Raw genomic sequence first — 21,947 nt, 5'->3', positions numbered from 1 at the left:
ACATTCGGCTTTTGCTCTTATTATTGTTGTGGCGTATGTGGCTGCGTGTTCTTCACTGCCCAATCTGCTTCCAATAGCTTCAACTTTCTATATTCTCCATCACTGCTTAATTGTTGTTTCCATTTGACAAAATACAAAGTTCAAATTCTCAGATGGCTTCAATCGTAGTAGCTAAGCTGCATCCTCCTCCGCCCGCCATCACTGCTAGACAAACCCTTTTCGGAACTGTTCACACTTCTACTCTTTTCGTCCCAACCAGTAAGTTTTCTTCTTCAACATTCACAATAACAGTTTCAGTCTGCAATTAGTCTTATTGAAGTATAATTTTGAGGTATTGTGTTGCAATTTCATAGGTGAAAATCCGATCAGTAGTAATACCGGGCTTGTAACATCGATGATGCTACTTTTCACTAGTTTTTTTTTAAATAACTGTAGTGTCTGGGCCTCGATTAAATCTAAATCACCTGTTGTTTTTGCTACATTTCACTAGATAGTTTAAAGACTAGTATGGATGTTTCTCGTTATGTAGTGTGTTTAGTCCATAGAGAGGACTTAACAAGAAGAGTTGGAGATACTCAATGAACATACATCATTTACTAGCAAAAGAAATGTTTCTGTTCCGTATTTGTTACTATAGATAGAAGTAAATGAGCCTGTGAGCGAGGCTATCCTGAATTTGTTATTGACTTTTGGCTACTATGGAATGGAGGTGGATGAACCTGTAAATAGAACATTCATGAAATGCGGTTACAGAACAATTAATACTGCTAAACCAGGTAAAATTGACTTTGAAAGCTTGTTGAAGATGACAAGTCATATTCAGATTCTGGATTCTGATAAATCACCTTGACAGTTATGAAATTTCTGCTGCTCAATTTATGTCTCGTCTCCTCCTTGGTTTGTTTTCATGCTTTTATATATAATAAGGGGTACTGATATTTTACAGATTCCTTCTAATTGTTACTGTTTCTGTAGCAAGACAAGGTCACCTGGCCATCACAGCAAAGGCTACCAGTGAAAGTTCTGAATTCTTATCCTCCCCAAGTGTTGTTAAATCAGTAAAGAATATTGTGAGTGCCCCTTCTTTCCCTTTTCGGCACTCATATCTTGATTCCAAGAGTTCATTTTAGTGACACTTGTACGAGAAACAGAATTAACCCACTGCTCATTTCTCTTGGCAAAAGACACAACGTGGAGTTGTCGATTAATCTTCAGTCTGTTTCATTCATTGTTTGCACTTTTGCGTAGTTGCATTTTCTGTTGATTGTGCAAGGGCAAATATTCCATGCTACACTCCCCTTTGGCCTTCACCCCCCAGACAAAAAAAAGAAAAAAGTCTGGAAATTGACACTGTAAAGCAACATAGATCGTCTGACCTGACTTTTTATGATTAGATTGGTTGAATTGCATCTTGTTTGATTGTCGAAACAGTGGGACAACCCTGAAGACCGGATTGCTGTAATTGGGTTGGGAATTGCTGCTATTGTTGGTTTCTGGGCTTCTTCGAATTTTGTCGCGGTAAACTTTGTTGCTTTATTATATATATAGATGCTGGAGTTATTATATGTCCATACCACATTGAGAAGTCTACAATATCGCCTCTTTGGTGGTTGACAATATCTTTTTGACCATATCAGTTGACAATACCTACCTATCCAAGAACATATTGAGCTCCAATAACCCCTGCTGGAAACATGACTAGTGCAACATATGACCTCATACTAGCAGTCTTACATCATTTTTTGGCCCATAATGATCGTTATTTTTTCCAGTGTATTAGCGACAAGGATGCAGTGTTGCTTTAAATTATACTGTTGAGAGATTCAAAGATTTTTTTGTTTTTAAGAATTGTGAATGTACTGATGTTCTTTAAGTTTTGAATAGGCAATCGACAGCCTGCCTCTCATTCCAGGTGTGTTTGAATTCATCGGGATATTGTTTTCTACTGTAAGTATTGAAGCACACTTATTTCCTCCTGTATTTATTGAGGAACAATAGAAAGATTTCTGTCTCCTTTATTGTTTCAGGTGTCAAATAGTGAGTTTAATATGTTGTTATTCTGATTTCCTCGGCAATCATTGATTTAATGCATTTCCTGTTCTTTCTCTTTTGTAGTGGTTCGTATACAGATACCTCTTATTCAAGCCCAACAGGTAAAAACTCTGTCAAAAGTTGCCTTCTCTTATCTAGTGTCTCCAATCTTACCCCCTCCCGTCCTCTGCTTCATGTCTTAAACTGTTATATCTGTTTTGCACATATAATAAAGTGAAAAGTACCACTAACTTGCGTTATTCATATGCCCACATTTTGTTTCTCAAGCTTATACAAATCCTTCATGCAAATGTTTGTATTGTTGGTCCAACCATACACTTTGAATTGTCTGCTTCACTTCAGTCATAGTTGATAACTTCATATCACTGCGCTCCACCTGACGTGTTCTTTTATTTTTCCAATAACAGGCAAGAATTGTTTCAAGGGATCAATAAATCAATATCAGATATCTTGGGGCAGTGATCTGAAAATATTAGGATGATACAGTTCATGTTGTACTTCTGTATCCAAGCATCACCAAAATGCTGAATCATTTTACAGATGAAATGATATCTTCAGAAATGAGCAACATTTTTTTTCCTCATATACTACTTCTTACATCTATAATTTGTTAATATAATATGCCTTTTGCCAACTGGAAGTAGAGTGCTTTCACCATCCCTCTCTCAATTTCCTATGGTTTTCTACTAGTCAGACTGATCCAACAAAAACTCTTTAGCAAGTTTGAGTTCACGTATATAAACCAAAAGTGGGAATCCTAATTTGTTTATGATTTGATATTTAGTATTTATTTAAAATTTCTGTCTAGTTAGATTTTGTTTATCCTAGTCCATATTGAAATATGTTTTCTCAGTTCTAGTTTAATTTGATTTTTTAATATTACGTAAATATAGGTATTGGTGTTACATATTTTCGCTAGTGACGTTGAGTTATTGGGTACACTCGAGACAAGTTGCAAAAAATAGTGGTTAAAAATCGAAAGTGCTTCAAAATTACATTTAGGTGTTGGATATCCTATATTTTAGGATGTGTTTATTTTCACATGCAACTTGCAATATTTTCTTTTCCGGGTTAATACTTATAACGCAACACAAAACGTCTTAAGCTCTTAATCAAGTATTATTTTAAGTAATAAAAATTGTATACGACAATGTATTTTTCATTCTTAATTAACATGAATAAAGTGAGCGCATCATATTTTCGTACAGTGATATTGAATTATTGATACCTTCAAGACAAGTTGCAAAAAGTAGTAATTAAAAATATGAATTCAAAATTACATTTAGGTATTGGATATTCTGTATTTTAGGACTCATGTATTTTCACATGCAGTTTGTAGTATTTTCTGTTAGGTTATTAGCATTTTAATGTTAATTTTTAACATATTAAATTGCTTTATTTTGGAGTTATAAGAATGAACATTGGAATGGATGACTTCTACATCATCCATTAGCATTGGTTATCCATCAATGTATTTCATTCTTAATTCCTCCATTACTCTATGTAACCTATGTAACTCCCGTTGTAACCTACGTAACCTATGTAACTCCCATTGTAATTTATGTAACCTATGTAACTCCCATTGTAACCTATGAAACTCCTAAGGCCATTATCTTCACTATTTACTACCTCCATTATCTTCCTATCCATTGCTAGGAAGACTTCTTGTAGTATAAATAGTGGTAGTCTTCATTTGGTTTTAGATACACACAATTCATAAGAGAAAACAAAGAGTGAAAGAGTTAGTCTAAAAGAGAGTTCTTATTAGTTGAAGGGAGGTGTTCTTTTTTGTGGAGCTTTGGACTCAACTCTTGTCCAGAGTTGTTGAGTTATACTTTGTGAAGGCTGTTGTATCCTGGAGGGGACAAGTCAAAGAGGACTACTGCTGGACCGGTGAAAACATTTGCTGCAGTGGGCTTGAATCTCCTTAAAGAGAGCGAGATATCCGCGCCTCAGCCTGAAGAAATTACTTTCTTCATTTTATTTTCAATTGTAATTTTGCAATTTTATTATCTTGTAAGTTTTTTCACTAACATTTTCTTTTTCTGCACGTGATGAATTTATATCAATCATAAAGAAGAATTAGGGTTGTTCATGGCTATGGTTAAAAAATCAAATCGAACAATAATCCAAATCAAATCGATTAAAAAAAAATTGATATTTGGTTTGATTTGGTTAGGTCTTGTTTTTAAATTTTGAAAACTGACACTATTTGATTTGATTTTGGTTTTACTAAAAAAAATCAAACTGAACCGATAAATTAGATATATAAATTTTATAATTATTTATATATTATTTATCAATAAATATAAAGATTTTTTGTTAAATTTTAAGTAATTTAAGTCGTTAACTTTACAATTTTCTCAAGCCTAACACTTAAATTTTAGCCCAATTACAATCCTAAGTCCAATTCCATCAAACTTATTACCTACTAACCGTTCATAAGATACTCACACACTTTCTCTTAATTTAATAACTTTATTCGTGTAATGATAACTCTTATATTATTTAATTGATTAATTGAACCAATAATAGCTTTATATGAATTTTTCATGTATTAGATGTTTTTTTTTTTAATCAAGATATGTATGTCCTCAAAAAGTTATATCACTTTCAAACGGGAAAAATCAGAAAAACTGAACCAAACCGTCAATAACAAACAGATGGTTATTTTTTTCATTTGGTTTAATTTGATTTTAGAAATTTAAAAAACCTACCATATTAATTTGATTTTGATTTTATTCAATAACCAATTTAAAATCGAACCACGAACACCCTAACAAAGATGATAATCAATTCAATATATATTTAATTTTTATTAAAAAAAGAAACTATTTTTATGGTATAGTCTAGTAATAATAGTTGATTAATCATCACAAAAAATTAACCATGTACGAATACAAAAAGTTTCGCACATCATTTAACGGTGAAGATATCACAAGTCAAGAGTTCCCATTTATACGCCGTTAACGTTTACGAAAAAACGGAAAAAAGGAAAGAAGAAAGACGGTGACGGTGGACGCTGAAGTTCACCGTTCCTGCAGATCGATTTCTTTTTCGCCCTTCCCAAAATCTTTTCATTTTTATTGCTCCGCTTCCAAGTTCCAAGTGTGGTATTAAAAAACTTCAATCAATCCAATCTTCAATATTTTTTTTTGGTAACTTTCTGAATCGAAATTATTGAATGATGGGATCTGATTGAACACAAAAACAATTTTGCTGTTATATGGATGTTGTTTATTGAAATTGGAATTCTTAGGATTTTGACAATGTATGATTCATTTGATAGGATGAAGGAGCTTTCCATGTAATTTGAGCTTTGGATCGAGTCAAAAAGATGGCGTGGTTTGGTGGGAAACTTGATTTGGCGAACTTGGATCTTGCCGGTGCCGTGAATAAGCTCAGTGAGAGTGTCAAAAACATTGAAAAGAATTTCGACACTGCACTTGGTCTCGAGGAGAAATCTGAGTCTAGTAGCAATGAAGGTATCTATTAGATCGTTATACTTTCTCAGAATTTTATCTCATACGTTAATGTTAATCCTCAATATTAGTTGGATTCAGCATGTCCGGACCAGCGTTGGCTGCTCGCCTAATTCCGCTAGATACGTGCCACCTCCCACTGGATACAGATGCATATTTATTCCACTCTATTTATGAAAATTAGGATTCTAACTAGAGTTTGTTTAAATTTACTTGGCGAACACTAATGTAAGTGTAACCTCAAGCAGATCATAGATCCTGGAAAGAATTGCATAGTACTTTATTGCCTCTATAGCATTCTTGTATCTGTGTACAATGGCGTGCTTCATGCTTTAGAAGCTGCCTAACATCTCTCAAATGTATTATGACTTCTCTAATACTGCCCTTAGTATTTGGTTATTGCCCTTGTGAAAGTTGAATCTGGTAAGGCCAAGAATGAAATGCATATTTTAGTATGTTTGAACTTCTTATTGCCTGCATGTTTGGGAATCAGTAGTCTTTAACTCCTAACAGATTTCGTGTCGCTAGAAACACTGATTAATAAATGATGGTGGGATTACACAGTTCAAGTCTTGCAATATCCGAATATGTGAATGGTTCAGTGTAAATGCTTTCAACCCATATTTGACCCGCTAATTAACCATAACTGACTCATTTTTATACTGTTTAAAAATAGGTTGAACCCATATTTCACCCATTTTGAGTATCACTCACCCAACCTGTTCAAATAAGGACTGGTTGATGACAAATGGGTTCATTTTGCCAACACTAGTTAGGAGTAAGCTCTGATGTGAGAGTAACAACGTCATGTCAGAGTAGGATTGGGTGCCAACATATAGATCTGGGATTGCAAGACTAAGATAAAGAGGTAATTACTGGCCTCTCGGAGTTCCAAAAACAGGAAATTCAGAGATGAGCGAATGAGATTATACATGGGGATAATATGGAAGTATCAAGCCATTAGTTGTCTGGGGTGATCTCAATAATAAAGTGGTGATGTGAAATCTCAGTACTGTATTAACAACTGAATAGGGTGTATTAGTAATGCTGCCATTAGTAATGTTGAGATTATTTTGTATGCAGTGTTTGATTTGGTGTTAAGAAAATAACATGCATTGCATATTTCTAAAATAAATTATTTGCTTACAAAAATATCATGCACAAACACAATGGGAAGGATGTTGAAAAGGTTTGGAGGGGCAATTATGTCTTTACCCATCCTAATGCATACATTAGAATCCCTTGCATTGCTAATACAATGGTTTCTTATGTATTAGTTATGCATAGGCCATAGCATAATGCCTAATAGAGTGTATAATTAATGCATTAGTTATACATAAGTTGAAAAAGTGTACCAAATAAGGTATTAATAATACATTAAGCTAATTGCATGCATTATTTTTCTAATGCACCTTAAGAACGACCCTATAGAGTGATAGACAATCTCTTGCCTGGCGGAGAGTGCAATAGCTTGGGAATGGAGTGACACTTTCTAACTTTGGTCTTAGAAGCTTCCAAGTATATGTATGACATAAACTGATGGCATCTGTTAGTTACTTACACAGACACTTGCACATGTACACACACAAATATGTTTCATGTATATTTGTGTGTGTTCCAACACCTTCATAAACTGATTTGAATGTCCTCCAAAGATGTTAACCGAATGTTGAATTTCTTTGCTGCTTGTCTCACCACATTCCATGCATTCATTTAAGCCTTCTTAAGTATATTAGATTGATGCATTTCTTAGGAAAGTCAAATTTTAGAGCTGACTGATTCATTTCAATGCTTCCCTATTTTCTTGTGGGCAATGCTTCGATTGCACGCCAGCTTCAGGGTTATGGCCTTCAACTACGGATAGGAGGGCCTTATTTGATCCTGTCATGTCTTTTATGGGGCAAAAAAGTGAGGAGACTGCTGAAGAATCTGTAGAGAAAGCTGAGTCGTCAAAGCCCACCTTGCCCACAGGGGAAGTAGTTGAAGATTCAGCTGAGACTACAACTCGACGTGGTGTGGTTCCTAAAGAACCAAAAGAAGAAACAACGGACATTATTGAAGAAACTAAATCGGTTCAAGAACCTATTGAAGAAGCAAAGGATGTTGATGCAAAATCAAATCAAATGATATCTGCTGAAGAAGAAACTGAGGCGGCAAGAGCTGTTGATGTCAAACTGAATTCTTCTGCGGAACCAAGTTTTGATCAGGAGGAACAAAGAAGTGTTACTGGGCCAGATGAAAGAAAAGCTGAAATTAATTCACTGGCAGAAGCATCGAAGGTCATTGAGCTTGATCAGGAAACATCTCCAGGAATCCTCCAAAAGAATATTCCAGAGCGAGAATCATCTGAAAACCTCGAGTTGGTTGCTTCCCAATCATCAAATGCTTTATCTCAAACTGAAGTTGGTATCCCGCTGCTTGTTGATTCACAGGAAAATACCGGTAATGACGGGGAACAGAAGAAAGAAGTCACTGAGGAATCTCCTCCTGTTCAATTAGAGGATGCATCAAATTACCCTACAGACAGGGAACAGAAGAAAGAAGTCACCGTGGAATCTCCTTCAGCTGAATCACGGGATGCATCAAGTGACCAAGCAGATAGTGGAAGACCTTCTGTTTCAGATTCTGTAACTGCCAGCGAAGGTGAAAGTCTTGAAGAGCATTCTAACAGGAGCTTTCTTGGTGACCAGCACACCGATGAAGGTCTGAAGAAGCTATCTGATACAGTTATGCCTGAAAATGAGTTGGTTAGTAGACCTGTGGAGGCTACCCAGCGAGGAAATGATCAGGAGACTGGTGTAAAAGAACGGTTGAGCTCCGGAAGCAACTCTTCAGATGTTACCAATTCAGTGGTTGAAGTGGAGAAGCTGAAAAAGGAAATGAAAATGATGGAAACTGCATTACAAGGAGCTGCTAGACAAGCTCAGGTATGTCCATATGCTACTTTAATGGAAATTTATGCACCTTGTGCTCCTCAGCATCAGGGGAACATTACTGAATCTACTGAAGTTACTTGAGAATGTGAATCTTTTGTTGTATGCACCTATAGTAGGCGAGTCCAATAATTCACGTTGTATTACCTAAGATTAGCTGAAATCTGAATCCCACTCATCCTCAATAATTTCTCCCAACTTGTGTGGTCATGGATAAAAGTTGCTTCAATGAGTTGATTTTGACTAAAAGTAGCTTCAATTAAAGAAGTTCTGATTTGAAGTGTGTGTGTGTCATTGACACATCCCATTGATATTGTCTTGTACTTCTCAAATGACATAGTTTACCATCTTGAGGTCTCAAATGTCTGAACACATGGATATCTTTTCCGTAGTCCGTGGATCCTTTCTGAAGTTGTGGAATCCATTGGCAAGGATGTTGGTATATGCCTAAAGATGATTGGACCGTGTAGCAGCTTCATACGTTTAATTGCAATTATCCCTTTATTATTATGCAGCAAGATTATTCCAAAGCCAATAAATATATTTAAGGATTTTGGGTGATTGGAACTAATTCTCCCATCATGTATGAACTTCGCAATATCTTCCTGTTATGCCTCAAACTTAGAGGGAAGCTTGGACCGTGGAGCAGCTTCATACGTTTAATTGCAATTATCCCTTTATTATTATGCAGCAAGATTATTCCAAAGACAATAAATATATTTAAGGATTTTGGGTGATTGGAACTAATTTCTCCCATTATATATGAACTTCTCAATATCTTCCTGTCATGCCACAAACTTGAAAAAAAATTCAGTTGGTGTGTTAGACCCCTTATTTTCAGTTCTTGTTTATAAAATGATACACTCAACAAGATGACATGTCATTGTTTTTCCTCAGGCTAAAGCTGATGAAATTGCAAAGTTGATGAATGAGAACGAGCAATTGAAGGCTGTTACTGAGGATCTGAGAGTAAGTTCTCATCATTTTGAAGTTCCTTTCGAGGCTGTTAATTCAATTTGTTGCTGTCCGCTAGTTTTTGAAATGGCATGAGTCAAAGACATACTATAGTTCCCATTGTTTCAGGATGAATTTACCATCTCATAAATTTGATTTCTAGTGTTGTTTTTCTGCTTGTAATTGGATAATATTTCTTTCTCTTCTGCCCTTGCTTGCGATTTTCTTCTAGATAAGTTAATCTTGCATGTGAGCCAGATATTGTGTAAGCTTCTGTGCTGACTGATTGAGTCATCTTAACTACCACCTAATTTGTTAAGCACTTTTTAATGAACATCATCAATAATCAGACTTCTCTTGACTAGATGCGTGTAGAATAGGAAGAATTGCTTCTGTTGCATAATTTCATATGACTCTCATCATTGATGATTTTGATTGAACTGCTTTCACATCAATACACGTTGCATTTTCTCTTAGACAAATTCTAGCTTCTGTCCTGTTTATTAGATGACTTGTGCTTCGTATGCTCTTCTATTCTCTCAGAACTGCTAGTTTCCTGTATCAATTTAAGTACAGAATGTTTCGGGGTGGCCCAGTGGTTTGGGCTTGGAATTTTTATGTTGGAGGTCTCAAGTGCGAAACCTCTTGCCAGCGAAAGCAAGGGGTTTGCCTTCAGGGTTGAGCTCGTCGCACCGGGCTTGCCTAGTGCGGGTTACCTCTCCTATGTTGTTTGTGAGCAATTATTCTGTTGTTCATTTTATCTTCCTTTAGTATTAATATCATATGTGTAATTGGGTCTTTATTGCTGCTGGGTGGGATCAGCATAGCACGTGCCAATGGATGTGTGTTTTGTAATGGATAATGGATCGAAACTTTAGTTTAACTCTTTTGTTAATTTTATTTAAACTGGTGAGTTCCAATGCACTTTTTAAAACTTTTTTCTAATTCCCCATCCCCACAGCGTTCCTCTTATGTGTATGTTAGGTTCATCTTTCATCCCTCATAATTCCCTTCTAAGTGGAACTCCACCAATATTATATCTCTTGCTTACACACTAATTTTTACAGAGGAAGTCCAGTGATGCAGCAATTGAATCTCTGCGAGAAGAGTACCATCAAAAAGTTTCTGCTCTTGAGAGGAAGGTATGAATGTGTTTTCACATGAATGTTTCGGCTTAAACTTCCAGTGCTAAGTGCTTGCTTTATGGCTTGATCATCAGCCTTTTCACATCATAACAGTAGCATGAATTCTTGAAAGACAGTTTATTTGAGCTTTCACATTGTTGCATAGTTTTTCTACTTCATTTAGGCATCACTACAATGTTCAGCTTCAGCTTTTATGTGTATAACTTCGTATTTTATGCTTGCTGGTTCTGTATAACGCTTGATGGTCTCTTACACTTTTAGTTTTTCAATGGTTCTAATAGACTCTAAGGATGCAGGATTATCTTGCTGATCTGTAATGTGTCGAACCCCTTTAGTGTCAATAAGACCTTATTAACTACATATATGAATTGGGACGGGGAGCTTGACCCTTGAAAATCCGTATACTTCCACAGGAGATCATTCTTTGGAGAAACTCCATACCCTTCTTTTGTCTTGCTCTTGTAAAAAAAAGTAGAAGCACCTTTTATATGCTGCACATACATGATATTGAAAGAAGAAGAGAAACATTCTGTGTTGGCTGGTAATATTCCATTTTTTCCGAGTTCATTAAAAATTTTGAAGAAATTGCACCATCCTTGCCGCATCTCTATTTACTGCTGAAACCTCATGTCTACTACTTTCTAAAATTGCAGTTCCCCAGTTTGTTTTTTTAAAGAAAATCCTCCTGTACTATCAAGTTTAATCTCTGTCCATGGCAAGCTTGATGGCATCATTGTTAGTTGTTCTTTTAATATAATTCGAGGACTGATGCATTTCTGTTTGCTATTAGATAGTTCTTTTTTTGAATGCTATGCATTGTTTTCCTTATTTTATTTTTGAGATAAGGGTAAGTGTGTGTTCACAAAAGTCTCATCATCAAATAATGATGAGCATAGGTCACTTACTATCTCATCAGAGCATAACAAAACCTACCCCTAGGGAGATTACAAATTGCCTATGAAATCAACAAAAAGTTCTATAACCCCTCTCATATCCTGTTTACACCATAAGTATAAAAGACTAAGGGGTCGTTTGGTAGTGTGTATTAGAAAAAATAATGCATGCATTAGTCTTGTGTATTACTAGTACCTTGTTTGGTACTCTTTTCCATCCTATGCATTAGTTATACACTCTATAGTGTATTAATGTGTGTAGTACTGTGTATTACTAATACCATGGATTTCTAGGTATTAGCAGGGCAATGATTATAATGCCATGCATTAGCATGATGAAAGACCCAATCGCCCCTCAAAATCTTTTTTACATTTTTTCTACCATAATAATGAAGCGTATCTTTGTAGATTAAATTTTTTGTGCAATGCATACTTTTTTTTTATGCATCAAAAACCAAGCGATGCATAAAAGTAATCTATGTATAATCAATGCAAGTATAACTAATACATGCATTGCTAATGCAAGCATTGCTAATTCACCCTATTTAACATTATTCTTATACTCTCTACTAAACGACACTTTAGGCTATTCATCCTTATCTTCTCTCTATGTTGTTACACTTGTCCTCAAAACATCTAGCATTCCTTTCTTTCCATGAAGTCCACCAAATGCAAGCTGGTATTAAGTCTCATTAGTCTTCAGTAGAATGTCTTCTTCCTATCTCCTTCCAGCTGTCTAGCATACCCTTAGTGGTCGGTGGAGTTACCCAGCATACACCAAGGATGCAGAAAAACATGTTCCATAGGTTGGTAGCTACCTTGCAGTGGAGGAACAAATGTCCATTGACTTCAGCATCTTGATCACACAGAAAGCATCTTGAACAATTCTGTCTTCCTTTTTTCTGAAGCACTTCATGTGTTAGACTTGCCCTTCTACACACCAACCAAGAAAAACATGATTCCTTTAGAGGTATTTTTATCTTCCAAATGAGTTTCCAAGGCCAGATTCTATTTCTTCTTTGACCAACATTGCTACTCCAGTAGCAAGACTTCACCGTGAACACTCTTTTCTGTAATTTTCATATAGGCGTGTCAGGCTCATTGGAGGTGCCTGGGAAGGTATTTAGGATTGAAACAGACAGTGGTTCTCTCTATCTCGAGCCCTTTGAGGGCTCTTCTAAACAAGAAATTCCATCCCTGAGGGCTCCACATCTGAGAAATTGTGTCCTTGTTCTGCTAGCTTAGCATAACCAAATTTGGAAATAGAGTTGCACAGCATTCTTCTCTAATTAGTTGTTATGTTCTCCATTTCCTTGTGTCCTTTTTCAAACAACTTTGAAATGCTTTACTTGAGCCGAGTTCAATTAGAAAAAAATTATCTTATCTCCACGAGGTAGGGGCAAGGTTTGCATACACCCCACGTACACCCCTCCCTAGATCCCACCTCCACTGGTGGATTACTCTCACTGGGTTTGTTGTTGTCGTATTAAAAGGGGAAAATGAAATGTGTCTTAACATTCTAGTAAATGTGTTGTGAATAATATTTTTTAATACTCATTCTTTTCAGGTTTATGCTCTCACCAAAGAAAGGGATACACTTCGCAGGGAACATAATAAGAAGAGTGATGCTGCAGCTCTTCTCAAAGAGAAGGATGAGATAATTACTCAAGTAATGGCTGAAGGTACGACAAACTCAAACTCTGGCTCTAAATGTGATTTTAATACATTACACTGTCATTATGCCTTTGTTTCATGTGAAGCTTTCGTACTGTATGTGACATATAAGATAATTATACAGTTATGGACAAGGTACATTTTCATTAATCTTAGGTGGTATCTTTGTTTCTAACTAGACGAAAACTTAGATATCATACTTGTGCTAGAGCGTCGGTCATACTTGCTGATCAACCAAAAAAGGGGCAGGTCATACCTGCGGCAATTATGTATGTATAGGTGGCAAATGGGCGGGTTGGGCTGAATTTGGGCTCGTCAAAATAGGCTGAGTTAATAAATAGCGGGTATTGACCCACCCAAAGTCACTTGGGCTGAAATTTGCAAAAAAACGGGTTATAACCCAACTTGCGCAACTCTTATTAAGTTGTAATTGCTTGATTTGTTCTTTTTAAATTTTTTATACCTAGTAAAATTATTGTATTTCTTTTTTATGACTATATTAATATAATATATCAAATAAATAATATATCCTTTTAAAAATATTTTGACAAGATTTCCAGTGGATCAATTTGGGCTAGACATCAGTCCAAAGTTTGATGGGCTGAAATGAGCTGAGCTAATAAATAAGCGGGTCAATAATTTTACCATCTCTATATGTATTTCATTGGGGAAATAAATTCAAGATGGGTCGAAATGCCTGTTTGGGTGTGGTCTGATGATTGGACAATCTAAAAAGTAGTCAAGTCCTTAAGTATGGGTTCTATGGAAGAACTCAAGTTTGTGCATGCTGGAAGTTACATCATATCAGAACCTTTGTGAGGAACTTCTTACTATCTTGTGCTGCTGTGACTGAACCTTTGGCTAGAGCGTCTTTTTCTTTTTATTGGTAACCTTTGACTAGAGTCTCTTTACACAATTTAGTTCCTGTTGACATGTATATCAGACTATTTGGAGAAATATCTTTATTCTTTTCAAGTTTGTATAAGCTCTATATTCAACAAGATACATTATCTTGGGCTCTTTTTATGCCATTTCAATGTCTAAAACCCAGTTTTTCTCCAGGTGAGCAGCTTTCTAAAAAGCAAGCTGCCCAAGAAGCTCAGATGAGAAAGTTAAGGGCACAGGTGTGTGATCAGGCATACTCATTATTCCATTTCAGAAAGCATATTTATTAGTTTTAACAAATCTTCCATTTGTTTTGAAAGTTAGATCAGAGAGCTTGAAGAAGAGAAGAAAGGATTACATACCAAGCTTGAGGTCAGTCATTTCTAATTGATGCAACAACTTGATTGTAGATATTGTGAGGGGTGACAAGAGGTGCCTGGATTACTTTCAACTCTCTCCTATTATGGTTAATATGTTCTTTTATTATGTTAAAATGTCGACTGCCTTGTATTCATTTTCACGAAAATGTTATTCTTAGAGTTTTCAGCTATAAGTTGCTCTTGGTTTTAGCATGCCTACTACAACAATTTGGGAGTAGAAATTTTCTAAAATTAACCCTAGCTGCAGTTGAAGTTCATCTGAGAAGGGGAGAAGTGTTCAAAATCTGTTTGGTGTGAAGGAAAATATTTGTGGAAGATAAATCACTTTTTGGGGTTTTGTTGCCAAATAATGTTTTCCATCAAATGGGGGAAAACGTCTTCTGTTACACATGTATGGAAGTTATTTTTGTTACAGTTACCACAACTTCTAACTTCATATCACTGCTCTGACAAACATTTAGACATTATAATAAATCTTTATACTTTGTTACCTTTGTTAAAAGTATAAATAAAAATAAATCTTTATACTTAAAAAATTTCATCAACATACTATACAATGTGCTAACATTATTATTAACTCTTGATAAATGTCTTTTTTTTAAGAAACTATATTCTACGCACCAATGAACCACTGGGAAGCATTTTTCATAGAAGATACTTATCAGAAAATGACTTTATCTACATCGTACCAAACACATTTAGTATTTTTTGATAGTTCTGCCTGGATAACTTGAGTCCACTTCAGAAAGATATTTTTTTCACCTGGTCTTTGTTCTAAGTAGGTATCCTTTTGTCTTGGAAGTTGCCTTATTGCTGACCGCTTTAGTAGAATCAAGCAAGATGAGCCCAACTTTTGAAGGAATACCCTTAAGGAAATTTAGTAACTTATATTTTACTGCAATTTTCCCTCATTGGGTTCTTGAGTTGTTCAAGGAACTGTAGGGTTTGTAAAATAAATCTTGGGTAGTGTTGAAGGAGTGGAATAGTAGGAATATTGAAGATATATCTGATTCCATTCACAAGGTTAAATGGAATTGCATTGTACCTCTACATTTTTGGTGTAAAGAGATAGGATTAGAGGATTCAGATCAACTTTTAGAATTTTTAGGATCCTTGTAAGTATTCTGTTTCTTGTTCTTCTCTGATTTTCTAAAGGTCCCCAGCATAACCTTTTTTATTTGAAAAAAATTTAAGCCATCGCCATCACAACTTAAAGCTATTAGGTGTGGGGTTTGGCTTGACCCTACCATGTCTATAGTTTCCAACATAAATTACACAAAAACAGAGGGGGGCATTTACCTAACCTCTGGCAAAAATAGAGAGTGGAAATTAGGACATCAAAAAAGGGAATGCAACAAACTTATAACCTTCCACTCAAGCAAAATACAAGATTCAACTAATAAAAAAATTACATTTGTCATATCTTCTTTTTATACAAGGTAGTATGTTACCAATTTTCAAAAAAAAAAAAAAGAATCTTGGGGCTAACTCAATCCCAAACGTCCCAAGACCATATAAGGAGACTACCCATCCCTTTTTCGTCTGAGGTGGGACTCGTCAACCCCCACCTCACGCCCAGGACTGGAAATCTGGATACTGGATAATTTAATAAGGGGTCAAATATCAGGAAACAAGAATTGGGATGGTCTGATACCATGTAAGAAACTCAACCCCAAAAAGGCTAGCTCAAGTGGGGAGGGTTGCACAAGACCAGTTAAGGAGAGATTCTTCAAGAGAGATGTTTGTATTTTTACTTCAATGTACCCTCATTGGTTTCTTGAGTTGTTAAAAGAACTTTATAGCTCTTCTTAGACAGTTTATATAGTCTCGTCACCTAGCACTTCTTTTCATGAAGTAAAGGATTGTCACTTAACAAGTGTTTAGTTGAGTTGATTGCTTTATGTTTCTTATTAATTTTTTGTGGGATTATGGTAGAAATTATGATTTTAACTTACATGCTTATGCTTTTCCTAGGTTGAAGAGAACAAAGTAGAGAGTATAAAGAGGGACAAGGCAGCAACAGAAAAGTTGCTTCATGAAACAGTCGAAAAACATCAAGCAGAACTTGCAACTCAAAAAGAATACTATACTAATGCTTTAAATGCCGCAAAAGAAGCAGAAGCTTTATCTGAGGCACGGGCTAACAATGAAGCTAGAACTCAACTAGAGGGTCGTCTCAGAGAGGCTGAAGACCGTGAAGCAATGCTTGTTCAGGCACTTGAAGAATTAAGGCAAACACTTACCAGAACGGAGCAGCAGGTTTATATTCTTGAATAGTGTCCTATCGGGGTTCATCAATCTAATTTCCCAGGGCCTAACATTTTTTCCACCTGCAGGCAGTTTTTAAAGAAGATATGCTCCGCAGAGAAATTGAGGATCTCCAGAAAAGATACCAAGTATAACTTTCTCTTTTGCAACTTTTTGTGCTTGACTATTTAATCATGTTTCCTTTACATATACTTATTCTTCTGTGTTTAGGCCAGTGAACGTCGATGTGAGGAGTTGATAACACAAGTTCCCGAATCTACCAGACCTCTTCTCAGGCAGATAGAAGCCATGCAGGTTTTACTGCAGCTGAGATATTATTTTTCATATCCTATATATGGTCATGGTATATGGACCGCTCATTTAATGTCTATGTTTTATGCCTCTTCATTGATTACAGGAAACAAACTCCAGAAAGGCTGAAGCTTGGGCTGCTGTTGAGAGAACTTTGAATTCACGTCTTCAGGTCTTAAGAGAAACATATAGAAACTTTATTTATAGTTGAAACTCGAAGGGTTTCTTAATTTTACTTCGCAGGAAGCCGAGGCAAAAGCTGCAACTTCAGAAGAAAAGGAGCGATCTATTAATGAACGCCTTTCTCAAACCCTATCCCGAATCAATGTTCTTGAGGCTCAGGTTCTTTCACCTATTCCTTTGACGCTGCTTCATAGCGCTTCTCCCCAGGAATTTGCTTACAAATTTAGTATTGCAGATATCTTGTCTTAGAGCTGAGCAGACACAGCTAACAAGGTCCCTTGACAAAGAGAGACAGCGGGCCGCAGAGAATAGGCAAGAATATCTTGCTCTAAAGGAGGAAGCTGAGACTAACGAAGGTCGTGTGAATCAGCTTGAAGAGGAAATTAAAGAACTCAGAAGGAAACACAAGCAGGAATTACAAGAAGCATTAACTCATCAGGAACTCCTGCGGCAGGTAACAAAATTATGTTTTACTTTCCTATTAATTTGCTGTCTCAATCCCCTTTTAGCATCAATGATGCTTGTGGTTTTACATGCAGCATAATTTAAATATGATCAAGATGCTTCAATTGAAGAATATGCAAATCTCGTTTTGTCGATTTACTCATTTTTTTACATATCAGCCAATGGTTGGCCTTCTTGGCTTTTGAATTAGTTTATTCTCTTTTAAGGTCTCAGATCTGCTGAAATGGTCTTTTAGTGTATACGGTATACCTAATCAGTGGCAGTAAAGCTCCTGTCACCTGTACTTCGCCCCTCATTGTCATTGTTCCCCTTTAATCTCGTCTTCGAGAGCATAAAAAAAAATACAGATAAGGAAAATTGTTTTTCTATAAGCAAGGAGACAAGTTAAAATTTTATCATTTAGTGTGCCAGTTTGATTACCAACAGTCAGAGCAGCAGGTGAAGCTGTTCATCCATGTATGCTAACTTTTTATGTGATTCGGCTCTAGTTTTCTCCTATTCTGAAGCCTCTGCTTCTCAATCTTGATGGTGAGGGAAGAGAAACGTTATGTATGATGGCAGTAGAAGAACCTTTATCACATAGGTATTGGTGGAATCTATCTAGACTGGATTCATACCTGGAGACAACATAGAGTTGCTTGTGACTTTGTTGTTAATGCTTTGATTTTATTAATGAGAAGTGCATGTCTGAGTCAGTTGTCACCAATATTTTACAGGAGTTGGAAAGGGAGAAAACTGCTCGTTTGGATCAAGAAAGGGCCGCTCGTTCTACTAATTATGTGCCTGATCAGAGCCCAATAATGAAGCAGAAATCTGGGATAGAAAATGGTAGTTAATACCAAATTTAGTTTTCAATATGATGCTTCATACATTTATGTTATTGCTACTGTTCTCTTCTCCATCATGTTTAACATTCTCTATTATGTTTAACATGGTTGCTTCACTTCTGTATTCCCCTTCCCGTACTTGATTTTTCTTTATGCTTTACTTGAACCGAGGGACTATCGGAAACAACCTCTCTCTACCTTAACAAGGTAAGGTAGGGGTAGGCTGCGTACCACCCTCCCCATACCCCACTTGTGGGATTACACTGAGTATTATGTTGTTGTTGTTGCTGCTGCTGCTGCTGATGTTGTTTAACAATCACCTAGTTGCAGGAAGTTTGACACGCAGACTTTCAAGTGCTAGCAGCTTGAGTAGTATGGAGGAAAGCTATTTTCTGCAAGCATCTTTGGACTCGTCTGACAATTTATCTGAGCGTAGAAATGCATTAGAGGGTAATATGAGTCCATACTTTATGAAGAGTATGACGCCTGCATTTCGCCAGAAAGATGGGGAACTTGCGTCTTATATGTCTCGACTGGTATGGACTCCCTGACTGATTCTATTAAACCGCGTATCATCTGAACTCATTTTATAATTTTATCGTATTAGTTGGCCCTTTTTCACTGTGTGGTGTTAAGTTTATTCAGTGGAGCTATCTTAGTAACGAACCATAGGAGCTAAAGCTTACAGTGCTCTGTTTTCATGCAGGACTATTTTTCCTTTCAACTAGTTTTTTCCATTTGACCTCCTACTACTAACTTATTGATTCTTCCAGGCATCTATGGAAGCCATCCGTGACTCCCTTGCTGAGGAGTTGGTTAAAATGACCGCAGAGGTAAACTCTTTTTTCCAGATACTAACTTCTTTTTCTTTTTCCCTTAGAGCCTTCCCTTTGTGATGTCCCTTTTTTGGATAAGGAAATCATTATTAATAGAATGGCTTTATTATTTGTTTAGTGTGAAAAGCTACGTTCAGAAGCTTCCATGCTGCCTGGCATCCGAGCAGAGCTAGATGCACTTAGGAGGAGACACTCGGCAGCTCTTGAATTGATGGGTGAACGTGATGAGGAGGTACAAACGGAGTTTTTTTATACTATCCATTATTTTTCTCTGCCACAGCTATGTTTCTTGATGATCTCAGTTTTGGGTTTAAAAGGGAACTTATCTTTGCTTCTATATTACTCATCAAAAAGAAACATCTTTATTTGGGAAATCATTATATCAGGAAGTGGGAACGTCGGAATTTTTTGAATATCACTCAAAGTGTAAATCACGTATATGAACTGTATCAATCACCTCAATATTCTTCAAAAAAAATAAAATCACCTCAACATAGTAAATTGTACATTTTTGGCAGAGTAATTTGTGCACATGCACCTTTCTACATTTTTGAAACAATTAGTTCCCTTGTGTTTTATGAAAGGTCTGGTTCCATTTTTAATTGCATCTCCTTTTATTTTGGATGATTTGTGCAAATTGCCTTCTAAAATATGACTTATGGTGAAAAGAAAGAGTTATACTTCCCTTACCTTTGCCTCTAAAGTTTTCTGGACTGGAGGTCTCGTTTTGCTCCGATTCCCAGATGTACTGAATAGATTAAGACTCAGTTGATGTAGGATGTTGTCGTCCTTTTTCTGTATCTTACTCGGTTCTGTTCTTTTTGTTGCATACACGAGTAATTTCCTTTATAATAAAGGTGTTCTTTTAGATTTATATTGAATTATATCTTATAGAAAAAGATGATTATTAATATCAATTCTGCAAGTTATTTCGGTTTTTCAAGTACATGTTAGTGTGCAAACACTTAGGCATCAAACAATCTCCTGATTTCCTTTATGGGCATTGTAGCGATGAGTGAATTTACCTGTTTTCTTCATGTCTGGAGATCATTCTTATTTCATTCTAGTTAAATGTCTGTTATTTCAGTTTCATCATTCTTTGTGAAATTATTGTAACTTCTGAACCACATTGTAAAGAATAGACATCTTTCTTTTTTACTCAATTTTTTTTTTATAAAATACCTTTTGCACCACCAAACTCCCCGAAATGTTCAAGTGCCCCCTTCTCCATGATCCACTCGTGGCATCTGCTGCCATAAATGCTATTTTTACTCCATTATTGTTGAAAGTGTACCTCATACACTCCCCAGGTGTTATATACTCTAGAAGTTCCTTTTTCTACTCCCCTAGTAGACACGTTTGTATCTCTTCCTTTTCGCTCTTCCTCTATTTCTTGATTTGTGTTCCTTCCTCCTTTAGGTAAGCTCAGCCCTCCATTGACAAACCAACACACTTTAGATATTGATGAATTCTTTAAACAATGGAAGTATGATACAGATTATGGGCTTGCTGATGTCGACTTGATCATCCTAAGTTAGGTTAATTGAATCATAATTTCTAGTTGTTCAATGTTATTCCATCGTACTTGAATTTTACACAGAACTTTGCAATAGTTGTGTGGCTTTACTGCCACGTGCAGTTGTTCAATGGGGATGCAACTGGTCAAGTGTCGCTTTCTTTATTTATTTATAGATCAACTGTCCATTTGAAATCCAATCTATGTCCACAGTGAAGTATTCTTTCCCCATAGTGCTCTTTGAATTTCTTATTCACTGGACGTGTATTTGTGATAGTTGGAAGAACTTCGTGCTGATATTATTGATATGAAGGAGATGTACAGAGAACAAGTAAATTTACTCGTGAATAAGGTATATCATTGCTCAATTATTTAGTTCATTTCTTTCCTTTGCGGGTGCTGGAAATCCACATTTTACTCTTGATATTCTTGCAGATCCAGGTGCTTAGTTCATCACTGAGTGCCACCTGACAGCTGATATGTTGATGAATTTTTTTTTCTGGTCTGTTTCATCACGGAGGGAGGGTGCTGCAGTGTATTTGGTGTATCGCATTGATTTTGGACACGACAATTCTTATGTCACCAGTTTTTATTATAAATCTATAGAGAAACTACCTTTTACAGAGGTTTGTTATTGTAATTTTAAAGTGAATCGTTGTATAGCATATTCTTTTAACAGTGACGTGTTATTGGCTTTAACCTTTGTTTCCAAGTGCAATTAAAGTTACTGAAATGGTTGGCTGTGCCTTGCTGGTTGCAGCTGACATGTTTTGCTTATGTGCTAGGAATTTACACACCCTGACTAATAATTTTCAGATTAATTTTGAATCATATTACGTATATGTTCTATTCAAATTTTACAGAGATCTTTTGCTATGAATTCAAAGAAGAGAAAATCAGAGGATACAAGAAGTTCCACTGTTTCACACCCGGAACAACAAGGAGATACATCTTTTATATAAAAGATTGAAAATATTGATAATTTCTTAAATTTGTCCATAAATTTTATTTGAACACTTAAATAATATGTTCTTATTGAATATTTTCATACTATATCACAAACTTCAGTCCAAATTTATAAAAACACTCGCGTGTGAGTTCATATCAACCTTTTTAATTATATCCATTAACTAAAACAAACTTGAGTTTTCGCGGCTTATTGA

General features: G+C 36.0%; 2 protein-coding genes across 6 annotated transcripts; both read left to right on the top strand.

Annotated features, from left to right (window-relative positions):
• On the top strand, positions 1–2,821 carry LOC107023590 (protein CURVATURE THYLAKOID 1C, chloroplastic). Its single transcript, XM_015224327.2, has 6 exons — positions 1–258; positions 976–1,070; positions 1,432–1,518; positions 1,885–1,947; positions 2,116–2,153; positions 2,460–2,821. Exons 1-6 carry the CDS (start codon positions 153–155, stop codon positions 2,512–2,514), a joined length of 444 nt encoding a protein of 147 aa, XP_015079813.1. The 5' UTR covers positions 1–152; the 3' UTR covers positions 2,515–2,821.
• A 2,184-nt stretch (positions 2,822–5,005) lies between these two features.
• Positions 5,006–21,487, top strand: LOC107023323 (golgin candidate 5). Of its 5 annotated transcripts, none has more exons than XM_015223981.2 (20): positions 5,006–5,165; positions 5,342–5,537; positions 7,368–8,461; positions 9,365–9,436; positions 10,489–10,563; positions 13,027–13,141; positions 14,196–14,257; positions 14,343–14,390; positions 16,373–16,657; positions 16,735–16,794; positions 16,877–16,960; positions 17,064–17,129; positions 17,201–17,299; positions 17,376–17,594; positions 18,322–18,433; positions 18,757–18,968; positions 19,206–19,265; positions 19,387–19,500; positions 21,062–21,136; positions 21,220–21,487. In XM_015223981.2, the coding sequence occupies exons 2-20, from the start codon at positions 5,390–5,392 to the stop codon at positions 21,253–21,255; spliced, it is 3,036 nt and encodes a 1,011-aa protein (XP_015079467.1). In that variant the 5' UTR covers positions 5,006–5,165; positions 5,342–5,389; the 3' UTR covers positions 21,256–21,487. The 5 variants fall into 5 exon arrangements, with proteins under 5 accessions (XP_015079467.1, XP_027773494.1, XP_027773493.1 ...); XM_015223979.2 differs by having other exon boundaries at positions 5,013–5,210; XM_027917693.1 differs by having other exon boundaries at positions 5,012–5,537; positions 7,374–8,461.
• The last annotated feature ends 460 nt before the right edge of the window (positions 21,488–21,947 follow it).

This window comes from Solanum pennellii, chromosome 6 (genome assembly GCF_001406875.1).
Source record: "Solanum pennellii chromosome 6, SPENNV200".
In the NCBI taxonomy this organism is placed as follows: Eukaryota; Viridiplantae; Streptophyta; class Magnoliopsida; order Solanales; family Solanaceae; genus Solanum; species Solanum pennellii.
The sequence above is the reverse complement of the archived record's forward strand: the minus strand, read 5'-3'. Positions and strand labels throughout refer to the sequence as shown.

What these genes read in the sequence shown, in the direction of transcription:
- LOC107023590 (XM_015224327.2), top strand. Translation starts at nt 153, where the DNA reads ATGGCTTCAATCGTAGTAGCTAAGCTGCATCCTCCTCCGCCCGCCATC. An exon ending in TTAAATCAGTAAAGAATATT is followed by an intron (nt 1,071 to 1,431) that starts GTGAGTGCCCCT and finishes TTGTCGAAACAG; the next exon opens with TGGGACAACCCTGAAGACCG. An exon ending in TCGGGATATTGTTTTCTACT is followed by an intron (nt 1,948 to 2,115) that starts GTAAGTATTGAA and finishes TCTCTTTTGTAG; the next exon opens with TGGTTCGTATACAGATACCT.
- LOC107023323 (XM_015223981.2), top strand. Translation starts at nt 5,390, where the DNA reads ATGGCGTGGTTTGGTGGGAAACTTGATTTGGCGAACTTGGATCTTGCC. An exon ending in ATCTCCAGAAAAGATACCAA is followed by an intron (nt 16,795 to 16,876) that starts GTATAACTTTCT and finishes TTCTGTGTTTAG; the next exon opens with GCCAGTGAACGTCGATGTGA. An exon ending in TAAATTTACTCGTGAATAAG is followed by an intron (nt 21,137 to 21,219) that starts GTATATCATTGC and finishes ATATTCTTGCAG; the next exon opens with ATCCAGGTGCTTAGTTCATC.